The sequence below is a fragment of the Dromiciops gliroides genome, chromosome 3 (genome assembly GCF_019393635.1).
Source record: "Dromiciops gliroides isolate mDroGli1 chromosome 3, mDroGli1.pri, whole genome shotgun sequence".
Classification (NCBI taxonomy): Eukaryota; Metazoa; Chordata; class Mammalia; order Microbiotheria; family Microbiotheriidae; genus Dromiciops; species Dromiciops gliroides.
In genome coordinates, this window is record NC_057863.1 from 82,579,473 (window position 1) to 82,601,297 (window position 21,825).

At 38.3% G+C, this 21,825-nt stretch overlaps 1 protein-coding gene across 1 annotated transcript in view; it reads right to left on the reverse strand.

The window, feature by feature from the left end:
• Nucleotides 1-21,825, reverse strand: part of CPO (carboxypeptidase O) — a 108,133-nt gene that overhangs the window by 3,617 nt on the left and 82,691 nt on the right. The window contains exons 4-9 of the mRNA XM_043993359.1: nucleotides 17,610-17,709; nucleotides 14,987-15,088; nucleotides 11,524-11,628; nucleotides 9,283-9,393; nucleotides 7,342-7,432; nucleotides 5,482-5,684 (exon numbers count right to left, since the gene is read on the reverse strand). Coding sequence (XP_043849294.1) covers nucleotides 5,482-5,684; nucleotides 7,342-7,432; nucleotides 9,283-9,393; nucleotides 11,524-11,628; nucleotides 14,987-15,088; nucleotides 17,610-17,709 — 712 coding nt within the window. The remainder of the gene's footprint in view (nucleotides 1-5,481; nucleotides 5,685-7,341; nucleotides 7,433-9,282; nucleotides 9,394-11,523; nucleotides 11,629-14,986; nucleotides 15,089-17,609; nucleotides 17,710-21,825) is intronic.

Sequence of the window (21,825 nt, forward strand, 5' to 3'; positions counted from 1 at the left end):
GGTCTGGCAAAAGATTTCTATTGTCCAAAGACCAGACTAGGTTGAGAGAGGTTAATTCCAGAAGGTTGCCTTCCAAGCGATTTTTTTAATTGGCCGGAGAACCTCACGAAGACCATATGTTAAAGGCATAGAGAGGCTGCAACCAGAGAAAGAAATGAATACTCATGCTGATTAAATCCTGGGCCACTGAAGCTCGACTATAAGATTATAAATTATATAACCTTATAACATGTATCTTGCACTGCATGTATTATATAATTTATACATAATCTCTTTATTAGTTTAACCTAATCAACTATATAGAAAAAGATACATGGATAAGGAATATCTATTGTCCAGATTATATATAACATGCAGTTAGATGTATAGCCCATAGAGGTTGTCCATCTGTCTATATGTTTTGGGCAGATGGTGGCAATGGACACTGAGTTGGACCCATAATTAAACAGGATGAGGGGAGCAAGCTGGATTGCCTTTAGGAAATCACAGAACTTCTTTAATGACCCTAAACTTTTCCCAGAAATAAAAACCCATCTTTTCTAATGCCAATATTATGCTGGTGTTGTTGTATGGTTGTGAGTCATCAAACATTACAGTATCCAAGAAATTAAAAATGAGTATCACTTAGAAGGCAATAGAGAGGCTTATCGTGGGTATAATTACAAAGCAACGTATAGTATATACACACAGATGAGGAATAACAAATTTGTGCAGAAAAACATGTGACTTAAAAATCAGATGAACTGATTGCATAACAAGAAGAAGAAATAGCTAGTAGACATGCCCAACTGATATCCTTGAGATGTCAGGAGAAAGAGAGAGAGGAGGCCCCTAGCAAGGTGGCTGGCCTACCTGTGGCAATATTAGGGGAGGAGTGGGACAAGAGTTGCACAAGATAGACAAGCATGGATAGCATCTGCATTATTGGATGGAGCTTCCAAATTGTTAAGCTCATAGATCCATTTGAGTTGTTTTGAGTATTTGATTATCCACAATCTCTATGAAATATATAGACATGAGTACACATACTTTTTGCGGGGGGGGGGGGGAGGCAATAACAGTTAAGTGATTTGGGTCATACAGTTAGTCAGTGTCAGTGTCTAAGGCCGGAGGTGAACTCAGGTGCTCCTGAATCCAGGGTTGGTGCTTTATCCACTGTGCCACCTAGCTGCCCCACACTGTGCCACCTAGCTACCCCAATGAGTGCACATACTTAACAGCAATGGATACATGAGTAATTTCTGAGAATTTTAAATTGATCCTAATTTGAACATTTGGTCAATTGTTTTTTACTTTAAAAGGCAGATGTCATAGTGAAGAGTATTAGAACTGGGGGAATATCATCCTTTTGATATGTTATGTGTACCCATGGTCAAATCATCTAAATTCTCTAAAGCTTCCAGCTCATGGAGGTTATTGGGAGGCAGGTAGATGGTACAGTGGGTAAAGCAGTGGACTTAGAATCAGGAATACTTGAGTTCAGATCTGATCTCAGATACTTATGCTAATAAGTGTGACTCTGGACAAAGTCATTTAACCTTTGCCTGCCTCAGTTGGCTCATCAGTAAATTAGGGATAATAATAGCACCTGCATTCCAGGGTTGTTATGAGATAATATTTGTAAACAACTTTGATGACCTTAAAGTACATTTTAAATGATAGTTATTAAAATAATATGAAGTGCTTTGCAACCCTTACAATGCTCTATAATGCCAGTTATTTTTATATTATATCTTTAATGCTTATGTCCATTACTCAGTTTTGGAGAGAGTAAAAAAAAAAAAGGTGCAGAATCAAAGCAATCTTTTCTATTTAGGCACATGAGCCACTCTGAGAACATGTTGCTCTCTTTGACTTACATCAATGATGCTGCTACCTGACTATTTGTAGGGCATGCTCTCTGAGCTGCTTCTGGTATTGATGACAGAATTTCTCTGATCCAGCCACACTCTCTTGGTCCATTGTAATGAGATCAAATACACACATCAACAAAGTACCAGCACACACACACACACACACACACACACACACACACACACACACACACACCCCTACCTTTTCTCCATGACTCAGTGACTTTTAGACTCATAGAATGAATTAGAAGAAATGATATCTAATTCAACCTCATCATAAAGAGGAAGATTTTGAGACCCTGAGAGGTGAAGGATTTCTCTAGGGTTATGTAGCTATGTAGCTGGTAAAGCCAGGAACTCATACTACTAGTTTTCACAAGCTCAACTAGCTCACAGAGTCTTCACAAGAGCCATAACTATAGTGGGGCAGCCAGGGCTTTGTTCCAGGACAAGTAATTTAGAAGGCACTATGAGTTACCATGGAGAGGTGAGGGAGGGTGGTATTTCAACCTTGACCTCTTAGTGATGGTGTCCTTGTCCACCAGCTCCCTTTCTTTCCCTGCCCAGCTCTCACTCCTACAGTACCAGTGTATTTCTTCCCCTTAACAGAAATGTTCTCAGCAGAGTAGAAACCTTGGCCAAACCAAGGTGTCATTCCTCCCCCTAGTGGCGACACTCCAGTTGAACAGAGATTTGGGCTTGATGGAGGCACTGTCCTCTGCTCACTCCATATTTGGGGTTCTGTGTTCAGCTCTTGGCATCATATTTTAGGAATGATATTTGTAAGTGAGAAATTCCAGAGGAGGCAAAAGAGTCTTGGCATCACATGATAGATTATTTGAAGCAACTGGGAATATTTTGCTTGGAAAAGACTCAAGGAGGATATAATTAATGGTCTTCCTATCTACTTGTCCCAAAGAAGAAATGAGTTAGAAGGTGCTAAAAGGTAAATTTAGGTTTGAGGTAAGGAACAACTTTTTAAAAATAAGAACTGTACAAATGTGGAACAGTAGAGGGTTGTCCTTCATTGAAGGTCTTCAAGCAAAGGCAAGATAATCACTTGTTGGGTATATGTTGTAAAGGAGATTTGTGCACACGGATTCCATGATTACAAGACTTCCTAGTTACCTAAAACACCCAGACTTTTACCCCCCATGAATCTATCCAGGATTTCCCCATTTTGAGCTTGGAAATATATTTTTAAACCCCAATATCTTATATTTATTCCCATTAAATTTTATCTTAGTTTCAGTCCATCATTCTAGCTTATTAAGATTTTTATACATTTAGTCACCGATCAACAAAGATATATTTATTAAGGTCCAACTATGTGCCAGGCCCTGCTTCTTTCATGAGTCTTTTTACCTAATATTCCAGGTTAGAGTCATATACAAATTTAGGAAGCATGCCTTTATTTGAGTCAGCAATAAAAATGTTGAACAACCCAAGGCCCAGGATAGAGGGAACTCTACTAGAGCCTTTTTCCCCCAGTTAACACTGACCAAGAACTAATCTTTGGATCCATCCATTCAGCCAGTTCTGAACCCTCTTAACCTATCAGCTATCCCATATCATTCCAAATGTTCACAAGGAGACTATATGACAGTGGTGTCAAGTTCCTAAGAAAGGGGGTGGGACACTAAACCATACAAAAGTATCTTATGGTAGTAAACCACAAATTAACATCTGTATTTTATTGCATTTTTATTTATTTTGTTAATATTTCCTAACTACATTTTAATCTGGGCTTTACTCAAGAGTGTTTGAAGCCACCTGCAGTCTTCTGGCAGCTTGTGTGACACCTCTTGTGAAAACTGGTAAAAGGGAATTACCCATTCAGGAGTTCCCTCTATGAATGAAATCAGAGGTTCAGTCCTTATCCCTTATTTCTTTCCTATTCTTCAGTTTACTCACCTGTAAGATGAGTAAATATTTGTGTTATCTCTTTCACAAGGATGTCAAAAGGATAGTGTTTTGTACATTCATTTCAATTTCACCAACAGTTATTAAATGCTTACTGTGTATCAGGTACCATCCAAGTGCTAGGGATATAAACACACACCCACACCCACACACATACACACACCACATACACCCAGTGCCTATCTTCAAGAAGCTTACATCTCACTAGGAGAAAATAAGAAGGGGGGAGGGAAGGAATGAAGGGAAGAAGGGAGGAAAGAAAGAAGGAAGCATTTATTAAGCACCTACTATGTTTCAGTCACTATTCTAAGCCTTTTACAAATATCTCATTTGATCCTTAAAACAATCCTGTGAGGTAAATGCTATTCTGATCCCCATTTTAGTTGAGACAATCGAGGTTTATAGAGGTTAAATAATTTGTCCAGTGTCAAACAGCTAGTAATTATCAGAAACCCTATTTGAATTCATGTCTTCCTGACTCCAGATCCAGGTGCCCTGTTCACTGCACCATGTAAATTTAAAAATGCACACAAAATAAATACAAATAAATGAGGTGGGACATTACAAATGGAGGACTCAGGAGAGACTTCTTGTAGTAAAAGACATTTAAGCTGAAACTTGAAAGAACTCAGGGCTCCTACCTTTAAATACTAAGGAAACTTGACATTAAGACGATAGTTGTACAAGACAGTGGCTTGCACATAGTAGATGTTTAATAAATGTTTTTGAACTGAATTATGGTTCAAATAATTCCAAATGAGCAATCAGTGTTTCTTGTTGGCCTTGGGCACTTTCAAAAAGTGAAAAACCAGAATCCTTTTCCTCTATTTTTCTTGTTCTGGCTTAGGTCTACATTGCCTGGTGAAAGATACTATCCCATAATGTGGATTTGCATTTTCATTGGCAACACACTTTACAAATATCATCTCATTTTATTTTTGCCACAACCCTTGGAGGTAGGTGCTATTATTATCCTCATTTTACATATGAGGAAACTGAGGCATATAGGGCTTAAGTGACTTGCTCAAATTCACACAGCTAGTAAGAGTCTAGCAAGATTCCTAGATGTTCCTGACCCTGAGTTCAGTGCTCTGTCCATTGTACCACCTAGCTGCCTGTTTTAATTGCACTTCCTCCTCAAAAGGCTCTCCAGAAAAATATGAGGGGACAGAGTTGAGGAGGGGGGCAGAAAACAAGCATTGTATTTAGAAGATAAGAGAGCAGGGAATACTTTGGGCTTTTGTGGGGCTATTTCTTGTTGTCATTGGTTTGTTTGTTTTTAGAAAAAACATATTCCTCTTTTGAGAACTCATAGCTGGTAACTTCTCAACAGACATTCAAGTGCTCTCTGAGGCTATCATGCTAAAAGAGAACTTGGAAAGATGAAAGATTATCATTTCAAATGTTTAATATACTTCTTATTTTTCTTATATTTATGAAAATGGAAGGTATTTCTCAATTTGGTACTTAACGAAACAGCATGGTACTTATTTAATGTAGAGTAATACCATTCAGGCCTGAAGACAACACAGCAGGGATGTGGGGAAGTGGTGTAACCAGGGGAAAAGAAAAAAAAAATGTGGAGAAAATGAAAAGGAAGAATGGACACTATAGATATAAATAAAATCAAAGCCTTGAAGTTTAGGAGGAGGAAAAATGGTGCCTTACTTTAGCAGGGAGTGGAGCAGAGGGGGTGATCTCTTACCAATTCATCATAGCTACTTGGTCTCTTTTTGGTATAACCATAGGGAGTGAGGATGAACTGACCATGGGAATGCATTGTCAAGTAGCATAGGATGTTGTCCTTCTTGCCTTCAATAAAACTCGAGATGGCTTTTGTTTCAGGCTCAGAGACTGGTCCCGTTCCACAGAAATTTTTGCTTTTACAGTTTTTAGAAGCTCCAATACCTGCCAGAGGGAAAGGAAAGAGACAAAAAGTATGAAAATCTAGATTCTGAAGTAATAGATATTGAAGAGCATGGTGTTGGGGTCCTGGACTCATAAGGCTTAGCTCTGCCACTTACTAGCTGTGGAACTTTGTGTGAGGCAGGGAAGGAAAGGCCACTTCACTTTTCTGGGCCTCAGTTTCTCTTTCCATATAATACTGGGATTGGAATGGAAGATCTCTAAGACCCCTTCAAGCCTCAGCATTCTATGCTTCTTTATAGTAGAACTGAATATTGCAAGACATTGCACTTGGAATTAGAGATTTGGCTTCCAGGTTGATGTTCTAAACAACCAAAGTTCTTCAAGGATGAAATTCTAGGCATTTTTGTTGTGATAGCACATTCTCTGCCACTACACATTCACTCACTAACCAAACATTTATTAAAGTCTACTTTAGCACTAATGACCCTAGGTGTTGGGAGATAGAGAGATAAATAAAACATAGCCTCTGCCCTCAGAGAGCTTAAAGTCTGATGAAAAAAGAGAATCCTTATTCACAAATACTTAAAAGACAAGAGAGAACTAAAAACATATACTGTCCACATCTGTTTCATAAAGAAGGCCATCGACCTGATAATTTTTAACTTAACATTTTCAAACCCTCTAGGCAATAAGGTGGAGTGGATAGTGTATTGGGCATAGAGTCAGGAAGATATGAATTCAAATCCTGCCTCTGACACTTACCAGTTGTGGAATCCTGGACAACTCACTTAACCTCTATGTGCCCCAGGTAACTCCAATTGCCTATAGCTCCTAAGTTCTAGGTTTGTTGGTCTGGAGAATGGAGGGATGAAGGATGTTCCCAAACCTAGTAGATCAACAATGCTTAATCTAGGGGCCAGTGAATTAGTTTTTTAAAAAATATTTTAATAACCACATCTCAAAATAATTGGTTTCCTTTGTAATTCCATTTATTTTATCTTATGCATTTAAATATTATTCTGGAAAAAAGTTCATAGGTTTCATTTGACTGCCAAAGGGGCTTATGACACACAAAAAGGATAAGAACCTCTATAAATAGTTGGAGGTCATTACCACACCTAAGAGTTCTCCATTGGTATGAAGGGAGGGCCAAAAAATTTTACACTGATTTTCCAGATCACAGAGGTGCCACACCCCTAACCCCTCAATGGGGAAGGGATAACTGTATATATCACAATCCATTTACTAGGCTAAGCTTTCAGTTTGATGGGACTTGCCAAGATTAATGGTTAACTAGCATAGCTTTCAAGAACCCTTCATGATAGAAGGAAGCATTAGAATAGGACTTTTGATGAAGTTCTGTAGTATCATTTAGAAAAATCATTACTGCCTTTTGAATATTTATATATTCCCCCTGAGATATGAAAATGGTTTTAGAAGAGGAGTGCTGGATTTCAAGTATGGCCAAATCAGTCCCAAAGTCTACCTTGAGCTTCTGAATATCACCTGGCCCAAGTAGAACATAAGATAGAAACTCTAATGTTTCTTATTAATGTTCATCCAACTAGGAAGAAGATGAGGAAAGGAATTGGTGAAGACTTCTGAACTTGAATATGTTTTTATAAATGATATCTCTAGGAACTCAAAACAAGGCCTCCTATGCAGTTATCAACTCATGTCACAAACATGCACTTACTACACCAGGATATGTTGAAATTTCTGTTGAGATCAGTTCCAAAGCATGTGCCATTATTATGAGATGAACGAGATTTTCTCCAGAGACGATCCTAAACAGGAACACAGAGGTGTTACAGCACCCAAAGAAGTTCTAAACACCATTATATAAATCACAACATCAATGATAATATTTTGATTCTTGACCATGAGGATGATCATCCTAGTTTGACCTACTAGGGAAAATTTATCAACAACACTTCTGGGTATTCACAAGTAATTTTCAGGCATCCTGTTGGACACATCAGATAACTTGAAATTATAGGAAACAGTCATATCTGTATACCCCAAAGGGTTAATTCCTTAAGTGAGAACAATCATTAGATCATACATTTAGAGCTGAGACCTCAAAGACCATCTAGTTCAGATTTTTTAATGTAGAATCCATGGATTTATTTTAAAAATATTTTTATGATAACTGCATTTCAATATAATTGGTTTCCTTTGCAATCCCACATATTTTATTTTGTACATTTAAAAATCTTCTGCCAGATATGGCAGTGTATGCCTATAATTTTGTTACTGGGGAGGGTGAATTTGGCAGCTCTCTTGAGCTTGGGATTTCCAAGTAAAGTAGGATAGGCTAAACTAAGTTTGGCTTTACTATGGTGAGACCAAGGAATCAAGGGGCCATGAGGTTGCCTATGGAGGGGTGAACTGTTTCAGTCAGAAAGGAGTACAGCAGTTCAAATCTCTCATGCCAGCAGAGGGAAGTGGCCATGAACAATAAAGAGAACCAGTCTTAAACAAAACAGATAAATAAAAACATTCTTCTGAGCAGGGTTCTATAGGTTTCACCAGGCAGCCAAGGTCAAAGGAGTCCAAAATGATAAAAAATTTAAAAATTTTTAAAAAGAGAGAGAGAGAAAGTGGTGAAGAAATTTGTCCATAAGATCTTATAGATAGTAAGTAGTGAAGGCACTTGCTAGAGAAGAGAAATAAAAGCATGTGGGGGTGCAATCATGTTTTACTTACTAAAAATAATAGCATTTATATAACACTTTAAGGTTTATAACACACTTTACAAATGTTATCTCATTTTATTTTTACCATAATCCTTGGAGGTAGGTGCTATTATTATCCTCATTTTACAGATAAGGAAACTGAGGCATATAGGGGTTAAATACATCACTTCATTCTTCACCCTCCCCACTCACCACAGGCCTCATGGTCTCCCAATGTATTAAGACCAAACTCAATCATGGAACAGAAAACCCTTTACTCTCCTTATCTATCTTCCAAACATTTGCATAGGTCATATCTTGAATGGATTACTTCTTTTCATTTGCTTTATCTATTCTTTTTCATCCTTTAACACCTTACCTAAAACAATTCTGCGAAGTTTTCTTTGGTTAATTAGTTAATTAGGCTTTCTTTGAGGCAGTTAGGTGGTTTTAGTATACAGATCACAAATCACTGAACCTAGAATCAGGAAGATTTACATTTGAATTTTGCCCCAAACTATTACTAACTGTGTGACTGAGCAAGTCACTTAAGAAAGTCTATAGAATTTTGTCCATTATGCAGAGTTCACATTTGAAAAAAAAAAACTCCCTTAGAATTGGAGGGAAAGGTCCAATAAATGTAAATGGCAAATCTCCTTGAGGGCAGGTACCTTTTCATGTTTGTCTTTTTATGCCCAGCAGCTAGCATATTAACTGGCATATATAACTGACACTTCAGAAATGTTTGTTGATCAATTAATAAAAATCAACCCTCCAAAGAATAGTTTAGCCAATTGCAACAGGAAGCCCTCTAGGGAATGCTGTGTGAAGGTGCTCTTGATGAGAGGCAACAAGCACAGAAATGAGGTTGGACAGGTGACCTCTGAGGTCCCTCCTTTCTCTCAGATTCTATGGTCATGCACACATCTCCATATAGTAAAATGGGATTGGCTTCTTACATTGTTCCAGCTGTAGACATAGCCATCGATGTTAAGAACTGGGAGGATGTAGAAGTCCAGCTTCCTAAGAAATCTGCTTATCCTTGCATCTGTTTTGTAGTTTTGTAGAATCTACAATTAAAAAGATAGAAAGACTTAGAAGATTTTTGGAGAGATTTCTTTCTTTTCCCTTGCTTCATCTCCCCAGCCTGATCACAAGATCACAAGACCCATTTTTCCTCAGATTTTCTATTTTCCTTCACTTCATATGTTACCAAGATTTAGGGAAGATGATAATTACTATTAATATTGAAAACTTTAGGGCGGAGCCAAGATGGCAGAGGAAAGGCTGTGATTTCTCCAAGCTCCCAATAGATAATCCAAACACTCCATAAATAATGCCATAAGAAAACTCCTAGAGCAGCTTAACCCACATGAGAACAGAGTGAAACACTTTTGAGGAGGGATAGGGTGAAGGAAGATAGAAAATAGAGTAAATATCAAGGAGAGGGAATAAGATGGAAGGTAATATAATTAGCAATAGTAACTATCACAGAAATGATGAGCAGGATGATATCAGAAGGACATATGAAAAATGCAAACCATTAACAGAGGAAGAACTGATGGTATCTGAATACAGGTTGAAGTATAATTTTATTTATTAGGTCCTCTTTCTAAAGTTATTTTATCTATTTTCTTTGGTTTTTGAGGCATTTGGGGTTAAGTGACTTGCCCAGGGTAACACAGCTCGTAAGTGAGGCCCGATTTGAACTCATGTCCTCCTGAATCCAGGGCCAGTGCTCTATCCACTGCGCCACTTAGCTGCACCATTTCTTTCACAACCTGACTAACGTGAAGATGTTTTGCATAACTGCACATGTATGACTTATATTGAATTGCTTTATTTCATAGGGAGGATCAAGGAGGGAGGGAGGAAGAAAATTTAGAAATGATGAGCAGGAGGAGTTCAGAGAAACCTGGAAGGACTTACATGGACTGATGCTGACTGAAAGGAGCAGAACCAGGAGAACATTGTACACAGTAACAGTAACATTTTGTGATGAGCAATGGTGATAGACTTGACTCTTTTTAGCAGTGCAACGATCCAAAACAATTTCAAAGAACTTCATGATAGAAAAAATTCTCAACATCCAGAAAAAAAAAAAAAGAGCTGTAGATTATGAATACGGACTGAACTATACTGTTTCTACTTTGGGGCTGGTTTTTTTTTCCTTCTTTTTTGAGGTTTTTCCCTTGTGCTCTGATTCTTCTTTCACCATATGACTAATGCAGAAATATGTTTAATGTGATGGCACATATATAACCTATATCAGACTGCTTTCTGTCTTGGGGAGGAGGAAGGGAAGGGAGGGTGGGAGAAAAATTTGGAACTAAAAATCCTATGAAAAAAATGTTGAAAACTATCCTTATATATAACTGAGGAATAATAAAATACTTTTTAAAATATTGGAAACTTTATAAGTTCCTTGATATCCTCTTTTGTTTAATATATATAATATGCAGATTTTCTTTAAAAAAGATCTTGGATTTACACATGTCAAATGTTGACCTTTAGTCTAGGGATGAGAGAGATGCACAGCTTAGAAATCAGATGTAACAATAAATGAATAAATATTTTTTAAAAAACATTAGGAAAAGCACATACTTCACTTAACAGATTCCTCTGTTTTCATTTGCCCCCTATACCTTTCAGTTAATTCCTGTAAGGAACTTTAAAGTTACTTATTATGTTGACAAATTGTCTGGGGCACTAAATGATTAAGTGCTTTATTTATGCTCCTGTGGTGTGTGTATGTATTTATGTATGTTTGTATGCATGTATTTATACACATGCGCATATGTATATGTGTGTATTTGTGTGTATGTATGTTATAAATATATATCAAACAGAAAAGACTTAAATATAGGACTTCCTAACTCTAAAGATGGCCTTCTAACCATTATACTATACAGTCTCTCCTCTAAATTCCATTGAAAGTGAATTTTTGATGCCAAGGATAAGATCAGATTCTGCAATTCAGTTTTGTTTCCAACTCATTGATATACCTAGCTCCCTTGGAAGTAATGGATAGTCCTGTCCATGTGCAAAAGAAAGAAGGCATTTTTCTGTAGCTGAGAAGTAACAATTGTCACTATGATCATCTTCTTTATCGATGAACTCTTTTAAAGGGTTTTTGAGTTCACAAAGTGCTTTACATACCTTCTCAAATCAACCTTGATAAATATCATAGAGGCACTCACTTCTCTCACAAACCACTGGCAAAAGGCAGGTGCAATCCACTCTCTGGCATGAATTCCACAGTCCATCCAAATGATCTTCTTCAGGGTACTTGTTGGCTTACTGATCTAAAGGGGATACATGTGGCAGTTTGAAAGCAATCACCTGTTACAAGAACCCATCCCATCATGTTTTTGTTGTAGAGGGCCAACCTCCGACCAAATTGAACCCTGTGCAAATTTGCTTTTTGACAACTGAGGAGTCCTCCTTTATGGTTATAAGTAGGAATGAGAATTCAGATAGACAGGTCAACCAGCATGAAACTCTCCTCTACAACCGCTAAATCCCTGCTGAAAGTATAATTCAAGGTGCAGTAAGTGGGAGGAATTCCAGTGATTATAGTATCAAGTACATAGCCTTGCACTCGCCAAGGACTTAACTTCTTAAAAGGCACCTCCTCCTCCTCCTCCTCCTTTGCAGAAGTGGGAATCATGGGTGGGGAACACTGAATATAACATCAGACTTTCTCAATACCCTGGTTTTGCTGAAATGACCTTCCCCTCTGCTTTTTGAAAATCTTTGTTAGAACAAATGGCAGAGGCAGCTAGGTGGCACAGTGGATAAAGCACCAGTCCTGTAATCAGGAGGAGCTGAGTTCAAATCCGACCTCAGACACTTGACACTTACTAGCTGTGTGACCCTGGGCAAGTCACTTAACCCCAATTGCCTCACTAAAATATATATCTATATATATGAATGAATGGCTCCCTGGGAGACACAGAGGAGAATGATTCATTGGTCATTTAAGTGTTTCAACAAAATCCAACCAAAAAAAGTTTCATTCTGTCCCAAAGTAGAGAGGGGCTGAGAAGTACTTGAGCTTTTACTGTTCCTAAGGGCCTATTGCCTCCTTATAAATAGCTTATGATATAAGAGACCTCATGATGGGTTAAGGTTTTCCAGTTCACTTAACCTCACTCATTTTTTCTTTTCTTTTCTTTTCTTTTCTTTCTTCCTTTCTTTCTTTCTTTCTTTCTTTCTTTCTTTCTTTCTTTCTTTCTTTCTTTCTTTCTTTCTTTCTTTCTTTCTTTCTTTCTTTCTTTCTTTCTTTCTTTCTTTTTGCAGGGCAATGAAGGTTAAGCGACTTGCCCAGGGTCACACAGCTAGTAAGTGTCATGTGTCTGAGGTCGGATTTGAACTCAGCTCCTCCTGAATCCAGGGTTAGTGCTTTATCCACTGAACCACCAAGCTGCCCCCAACCTCACTCATTTTTTAACCCACTAGTACATTCCCTGAACCACTTTTGACTTCTATTCACCCTGATAATTATAGGGATTTTTATGTTCATGACTTGCTTGTCCTGATTGCCTTCTTGTTTTGACCATTTCCTTGACTGTTACTGGGCCCTGTCTAGTCATTCTCATGAGCTCTCACCATCATGGGGCCAGATGGTCTGGTCTGAGCAAATCAGCCTTGCTTCTGATGAAAAGTCCCAAACTGGGTGGACAGGTTTCCAGGGACAACCCTGGGGAGGTTTTACTTCAGGGCCAACAGGATTCTGAATGTAGACTCACCAACTCTGAAGCTTCTAACACACAACTGTTTGATAGATGAGTCACCGCATACACACTGAGAGGTATATGGAACTTCACAAGGAAATTCTTTTGCTTATCAATTTTTCTTCACCTCAGGCCCTAAGGGCCCTGAACCTGAGAATATATACCTATACTCCATGTCTGCACACTTTGCACTATGGACCATGAGAAGCTAAGGGGACTCCTGGGAATGTGACTCCACCTTTGCAGGTCATGGAGAAATGCATTGACTTGCTCTTACCTTCATTTTGATGCCTTGCTTCTCTCCTTGGGTCCCTCATGTCTTCCCATCCCCACATTCTGTCCTAAACTCACTGGTCAGAAATGCCCATTTTACCCAAGCATTAACTGTGGGTCTTCTCTATGTTCAATGAAAACAAACCTGGCCATAAAGTAGGATACAGTCTAAAAAGTGTGCGAGCTCTGAAAGACTTTACAAATCTGATCAATGCAATAACAAATCACCATTCCACGGGAGCATGGAAGAAACATGCTAACTTGTTCCTGCCAGAGAAATGATACACTCAAAATACAGAAAGATGAATTATTTGAGGAAATTGCCAATGTGGGAATTTGTTTTCTTTGAGTATGTATATTTGTTAGGAGGATTTTCTCTTTCTTTCTTTCCTTTGTTTCTTCCTTTTATTTATTTCTTTTCTTTCTTCTTCCTTCCTTCCTTCCTTCCTATCTTCAATTAGAAAGTAGAGGAAATAAATTATTAATTGGAAAAAGTTAAGTAAAAAAATAAAATAAATGTGTAAAATAGTCCATTTCATAAGTTTTAAAGTGGAAGATCAACTAGCATCCCCATTCAATCCTTCATTTAACAGATAAGGAAACTGAAGTTCAGAAAAGTTAAATGGCTCACCCAAGGACAAATGAGCTGAAAAAGAAACAAGATTTAAGCCTAGGTCCTCTGACTCTAAAAGTTAGTGCTATGTTCACTAGTATAACTAATGTTTTTATAAAACATTAAGGTTTGCAAAGCACTTTTAATATGTTCTTTTCTTTGATACTCACAACATGCCTGCATAGTAGGTACTATTATTATCCCCATTTTATACATAAGGAAACTGAGACAGGTTAGGTGACTTGTGCAGGGTCACAATGCTAATGAGAGCCTAAAGCAAGATTTTAATACAGGTCTTGCTGACTCTAAGTCCAACATTCCATTCACTACACACTTAGCTTCCACGCCATACCACAATGTCTCACAGGGCCAAATGTGTTTAAAAATTTACCTTTAGCCCTTCTCCTCAGTGATTCTTAACCCTGTGCTCTGTATTCAGTGAACACTAGATGAATACGCTTGAAAAGATTTTTCAAAAATCTTATTGCAGTCCTTTCTGACTTCGTGACCCCATTTGAGTTTTCTTGGCAAATGGGGTTAAGTGACTTGCCCAGGGTCACACAACTGATAAGTGTCTGAAGCCAGATTTGAACTCAGGAAGATGAGTTTCCTTGACTTTAGGCCTGGCATTCTATCCACTGTCCCATCTAGTTTCCCACAACTGTATATTCATACAGGTGTGTGTATTCATACATGGATAGATAGATAGATAGATAGATAGATAGATAGATAGATAGATAGATAGATAGATAGATAGATATAGTTGGTTTTTGAATCATTTAAGTCATGTCTGACTGTCACCCCACTTTTAGTGACGTGGCTTGCCATTTCCTTCTCCATCTCATTTTATAGATGAGGAAACCAAAGGCCAACAGGGTTAAGTGACTTGTCTAGGGTCACACATCTAGTAAGTATCGGAGGCCAGATTTCAATTCAAGAAGATGAGTCTCCCTGACTCAGACCCAGAGCTCTACTCACTGCCCCTTTTAAATCTAGCTCACCCTTTTAAATCTTAATGGCATCGTAAGCCCTTGTACTCACCTTTAGGGAATACATCGGTCGGGCCTCATAGGTCACACCTAGAAAGTGCTGTGTCACCACTTCTCTGTACCTCTCTTCTATCTGACTCATCCATTTATAGATCTGAAATAGTCATAGAGATGGTTTATATCAATAAGATCATCTCCTTGTCTCAGCTGAAGATAATAGCTTATCTTTCTCAGATTCAAAGAGAACACACTGAACTCTGTAGAGTATGGAATAGATAAATGCAAGATCTTTATGGAAAACTTTTTTTTTAAATCCAGACCTATGATTTCATCCATGTAGTTTAATTCTGTTTGGAAATTCCCTCCACCAATGTAGATTGGCAACATCTCTCTAATTGATAGTTGTAAAGATTTGCCTGGGGACACTGAGAAGGGAATGATTGGCTCATGATCACATAGGTAAATGAGTAAAAGGCAAGATTTAAATCTGGGGTTTCTTTCTATTTTATTCTGGCATTTATTTTATCTACTACAGCATGCTGCCTCTAATGGAGAAAGTCTAAAGGCTTTAAACCAACATATAAATACTATTGGCTTATTGGATTTTTAAAAAAGCTTTCTTTGCCACACTACCCAGGGTACCTTCAGAGGCATTTTTTAAAAAATCTCAATCATTGATCATCATTGAACAGCACTCGAAAACAGAAGAAATCAATGAATATATCTGTCAAAACATTGATCAAACATAATTTTGATGGGGCATGAAATCACAGGGAAATTGAAAGCTACATCAACCCAGAGAGATACCAAGCAACACTCTTCCATACTTTGATGGACCACAGGTAATGAAATATAAGTAGCTACACACTGGATCACAGAGTCCAGGGCAGCTAAATCAAATCAAAACTGCTTCCTTTTTCAAGATGGTAGTTTGGGTGGGGCTGATTTAGATGATGAAAGGGAGTGTGGATGGCAGGGGCGGGGGCGGGGGTGCATCTTATAATATGGTCTAAACTCAGATTCTATGAGGATCAATAAGACATGAGAATTCAAAAAAAGTCAGGACATAAAAGAAAGCACAATCAGAATGTCACTGAGCCATTCCCCATGCATAGAAGTCACAATATATTTGGAAGCCCTGAATGAAAGCAACTAGAGATGCTCATTTGGAATGCCAGCCATCTATTTCAAAATGATTACAATGCGATTAGCTTTCTTTCCCGTTTGTGGGAGCTGTAGTCAAATAGAATCATAATGCAAGAATTATCATAACAATAATCATCATAAAGAGGCTTGGGTCTTTTCTGTGCAGTTCAGCGATCAGACACAACTGGGAAAAAGAAAAGAAGGCTAGGCAAATGAGTGTTATGTAGTGTTATGAATGAGAATTCCAGATGCCAGAATCTAGACAAATACATATGCACACATGCATATACATGTATGCATACACATACATATACTTAATATAGAAAATGCATATATATATATATATATATATAACATGTACTTAATGTATTAATATATTTAATACATTTGGTGGAGCCCATGGGGAGAACATTGGGGTCAACATGGACAAGGGTTACACATGATAGGCAGGCAAATATGTATACATATTTAATATGTATTAAGTACACATACCTATAAATATATATATACATATACATACATACATATGCATACACACATATATCCCCTGAGAAGCTCTAGTCAAGCATATTGTGGAGATAAGTGTGTATACATATTTCTATGTGTGCACATATTTATATAGATATAAATGTATACATATACACATAAATATGTGAGTATACACATAAATATACACATAGTATATGTAATTTATATGTGTCCATGGATATATAAATATACATATATACATACACATGCATATGTACACACATGCACAGCACACACATATATAACACATGCATATACAAATACATGCATGCATGCATGCATATATACATACAAACAAACAAAATGATCAAATTAGCTTTGTTATTACTGAAACTATTTCTGAAAAGTAATTTTAATGCTTTCTCACCTGGAAACAGTCCCTCCCCCTTGTATCTTACTAGAACAGGGATTCTTAATCTAGAATCCATGAACTTTTAAAAATATATTTGATAACTATTTTTTGTTATAATTAGTTTCCTTTTTAATCCAACGTACTTTATTTTATGCATTTATACACAATGTTCTGAGAAGAGAGTTATGTTTCCCCTGATAGTCAAAGAGTTCTATGAACCCTCCAAAAGGCTAAGGACCCCTAAAATACTGTTTTCACCTAAATATGCTTGGAACAAAGGACCATTCCCCCCAAATGCCCACCCTCAGTGCATAAGCACAGGTACACATATACAACCTCACCTTTAGTCTCAATATTTGAACCTTTCAGGGATTGAGAAACAGGCATAAACTGTAATCTGGGTTATTTAGACTCATTTTTTAAAAATATCACAAAGGTTTGGAGGTGACTTAAAAGAGCCATGACTTTGCTTCCTCCAACCCCCCAACCTAGATGTGTCTATTGACTCATTTTCATTTCTAGATGATTCTCCTTCCAATGACCCACATCTCTTTGCCTTTCATGGGGCCCAACAAGCCATCTTCCTGGGTGGGGGGTTGTCAATTGTTTTCCTATAATATAGCTGTACCTCCTTTGGGTCCTTGCTCACCTCCTCAATGGGGTGATACTTCTTATAGTCATAGTCTTCCAACTTGCTCCCCAGATTCTGTTTCTCCTCCAGCACACCATGTCTTTTATTTGCCGAGGTTCTGGGAATGGCAGCCATGAAAATGTTAAAGTTAATAGCATCATAACTTTAGAGCTGGGAGGGACTTCAGAAGCCATCTAGTCTAACCCCCCCACACACACCCTTTACATATGGGAAAATTGAGACCCAAGGAATTTGTGACTTACCCAAAATCACACAGAGAACATTCAAGGGAGGATTTGAATCCAGGTCTTCTGACTCCACAGTTAATGTTCTGCCCACTATACTAATTGGGAATATTGCATTGATTGATAAATTGCCATTTTGTGAAAGTTTTGAAATCCTCTGCTGAAAGGCACCTCACAAGCCCCTACAAGGTCATAAGACTGACATTCTACCACCTATATTAATCAGTTTATTCAGAAGGACCTCGGGGTACAGTGAATAGGGCCTGGAGTCAAGAAGACCTGAGTTCAAATCTGGCCTCAGTCACTTACTAGCCATGTAACTCTGGCTAAATCACAACCTCTATTTGCCTCAGTTTCTTTGAGTACTAAATAGGGATAATAATAGCACCTAGCTCCCAAGATTGTGGTGAGGATCCTCTGGGATAATATTTGTAAAATGTGCTTAGCACAGTGCTCAGCATATCGTAATATAAATGCTTATTCCTTTCCTTTCCCTTCTCCAGTCATTCAACAAACATGTATTGAGTATCTTTTGTATAGTTCATACTAAGGCACTTCAGTGATCACAAAGAAGTGTAAGACATAGCTCTTGTACTTGATGAATTCATAATCCACTTAGGGAGGTCAAACAGACACAAGAAAAAAAATAACGACATAAATACAAAAACACAAGAGATATAACAAGGCTGTAGATGCTAAATGCCAAGTAAATGAGAAAAAAACCCACAATCTATAATTTCTAAGAAGAAAGAGATCAATGTGAAAATGAAGGTCTAGGTTTATAACCTAGATTTGGGGTCAGAAAACTTGGATTTGAATCCCAACTGTGCCACTGACTACTTACATGACTACAGACAAGTCATCAAAACTGATTGGGCATCAATTTACTCATCTGGAAAATGGATGGGTTGGACTCCTTCTAGGGTCCTCTAATATCCCTTCCTTAAATCATTAAACCATTCAGTTGGTAGTAGCAATGGGAGGAATATACAGAGGGCAACAATCAACAAATAATCAATAACGAGGTTATTATTCATATTCACTGTGATCTCCCATTTGTGAAGAATAATTATAATATGCACTCCCCATCACGAATGGTCTTCAGTGTGTTACTTGTGCCTGCTCTCATAGGAAAGATATATGCTGAGCCAGTTTATAGCCCAGGACAAACTAAGGCATCACAGACCTATTATTCCTTAAACTTGGGTAGGTAAATGCCCCTTGTCCCTCTAAGAAGTTGGGACGCTGACTACTGTGCAACTCATTAGCATGCCAGAGTCCCATTTGTTATTGGAATTAACCAGACAAATTGCTCAACCAACTAAGACCGGCCATGCACCAATGATTCAGCTCCAAATCTCTTGCTTGTGAAGAAACATGCATCATCCTGATTAACACCAGTATGTCTACTTGTTAACTAAGCAAGAAAATCTCCAAACAGGAATTCATTATAATTTGACAGTTTTAGCCATTGGCATAGCTATTTCCCAAGTAACCTCTGGAAGTCTTAAAGGCACAGAGGATGAAAGAGACCCTTCCAGGCACCAAAAATCAGGAACATTTTAAGGTTAATATGGAAAAAAGAGACTAATATGGGATACTAAGGAAGTTTAGATTTCCAGACGAGACCCATATAAGATAAATTTTCTAAACCAGGGAAGAAATGCTTACTTCTGAACTGTTACTCACCTTTTAAAGGGTGATTCTGCTGCTTATGTGATTGAAGTCAGAATGGGGAAAAAGCAACAGGCAATGGGAAGGTAGTTAGAATCCAGGTATAGGAAATAGCCCCTGAAGGACAACCTTGTTCCCCCACAATGTGTACCTTTTTTTTTTGTTCTGAGAAGCATTATAGCAAATGCATAGAGCTCTGGACTAGAAGCTGGGAGACCCCCATTCAAACAATCAAATCTAAATACTTTTTAACTGTGTGATCCTAAGCCTTGGGTTCATCATTAGTAAGACACAGATAATACTACAGTTATATCTTCCACATCACAGGGGTTAGGGGCATGTCCCCCTCCCCACCACCTGGAAAATCCATGTAAAAATTTTGGGCCATCCCTTCGTACCAGAGAAGTCTTATTTTTTTCTTTTATGGGGTGTTTACAGTACCTTTATTGTAAAATTTGGGTTAAATATTTGGTCATATGCTCTGTATTGTCTGCAGCTTCCATTAAACTCCTCCAAATTCCCATTTAATTTCTTATGCTGACCTATGATGTTTCAAAACCATGATGGGGAAAGTTGTGATGTGGAAGAGATAGCTGTACTAAGACTGATCACACAGGACTGTTGCAAGGATCAAATGAGATTTAAAGTGCTTTGCAAAACTCACAGTCCTGTGTAAATATGGTCTATTGTTGTTTCTGTCCATAAACATCTAAATGTCAAAAGAAGAAATGCTCCTTTTATTGAACCCAGGGTTCTAAGGAAAGCAAAGATTCGTCTTTTCAATATTAACATTGAAATACTATATGGAGCGATCCAGGGTGCACCATTGCTTCCAAAGAACCAAAATGAGTATCACACAGAGAATAATGGGTAGTTTGCAGTGTGGCTGAACAAATTGCATTATAGAACCAAGGAGGAACTTTAAAGAAGAATAGTGAAAAAGAACATCATGAAGGAATTGTCTGAAAGGAAGAGATGATGGGCTAGTGCCAAGAGCAAGGCATGACATGTGGACAGTCAAGAAAGCTCCCCTGGTACCCTTGTTCTGATGCCAGAGGAACTTGAGGAAGTTCTCGGATATGTTTGGTGGACTCCACGGGGAGAACTTTGGGAAGAATATGGACAAGAGTCATATGTGATGAGCAGGCAAGTAATGGTTGCAATCTGTATCATTGAAAAGAACCCCCAGATTAATGTAATTACTTAGAGTCATTTGCATATTTGAGCATTGAGAGGAGGAGAGGGGGGACCTTCTAGGGCAAGGGGGACAGTCTATGCCTCACTGGGGCAAGAGATGAAATGTGTACAGGAACAAGTGGGCCAGTTTGACTACAATGCAGAGTGCATGACGGAGCACTAATGTGCAATTATGCTGGGAAGATGTATTGGACTCGCATTGTGAAGGGTTTTAAATTCAAAACAGAGGATTTTATATTATTGAGCAAGGGAATGACATGTTTTCAGGTAGCAGAGGAGTGAGTGGATAGAGATGGAAGGTTATAAATAGAGAAAATGCCTGAAGGAGCAACTTCCCAGAGGAAAGACGAAGGAATGGGACCAAGAGCACAAGTAGAGGAATAGACTTTGGCCCACAGAAGGACCACTTATTTTTCAAAGAAAGGAGCAGAAGAGCAGGAAGTAAGGAATGCTGTTGAGGGAATCTGAGGATTATAAGTGAAGAGGGAGCCCCTGATGAATGGCCTTAATTTTATCTAGGCCCTTTGCTCGAAAGGTGAAGCAGTGGGGCCATGGATCTTAAAGAGAGGTTTAGAATAAATGCACTGTGGAGTGAGTTAGGAGGCAATCAGAGAAAATTAAAAGAATTGTAGTAGCAGGGAGGTCCGAGTTGAGATTCAATACCATGAATTTGTCATGGTCCCGGGCAGCACAGTTGTGTAACTTCCTCCAACGATGTTCCACAGTTCCTTTGTTGTTGTTTGTCCTTTGTTATTGAAGAGGACCGTGACAGATGCCATGACTTACAATGCATTGGATTTAAGTGAGGGAGGGCTGGGCAATGTCACCAACCTCACTCTCTCCTCCAAAACCATCTGAGTCCAGTGGCAAGATATGCATCAGGACAACTAGAGATGGCCCCAGATGTTTAAGGTAAGGGGTTAAGTGACTTACCCAGGGTCACAGAGCTAGTAAGTGTCTGAGGTGAGATTTGAACTCAGGTCCTCCTGACTTCAGGGCCAGTGCTTTATCCCTTGCACCAACTAGCTGCCCCATAGTTCCTTTATAAGAGCAAAGAAGGCAGCTGGTGAGTAGTCTAGAGTTGGAATTTGGAAAGAGATGAGCAGCATCCCAGGACA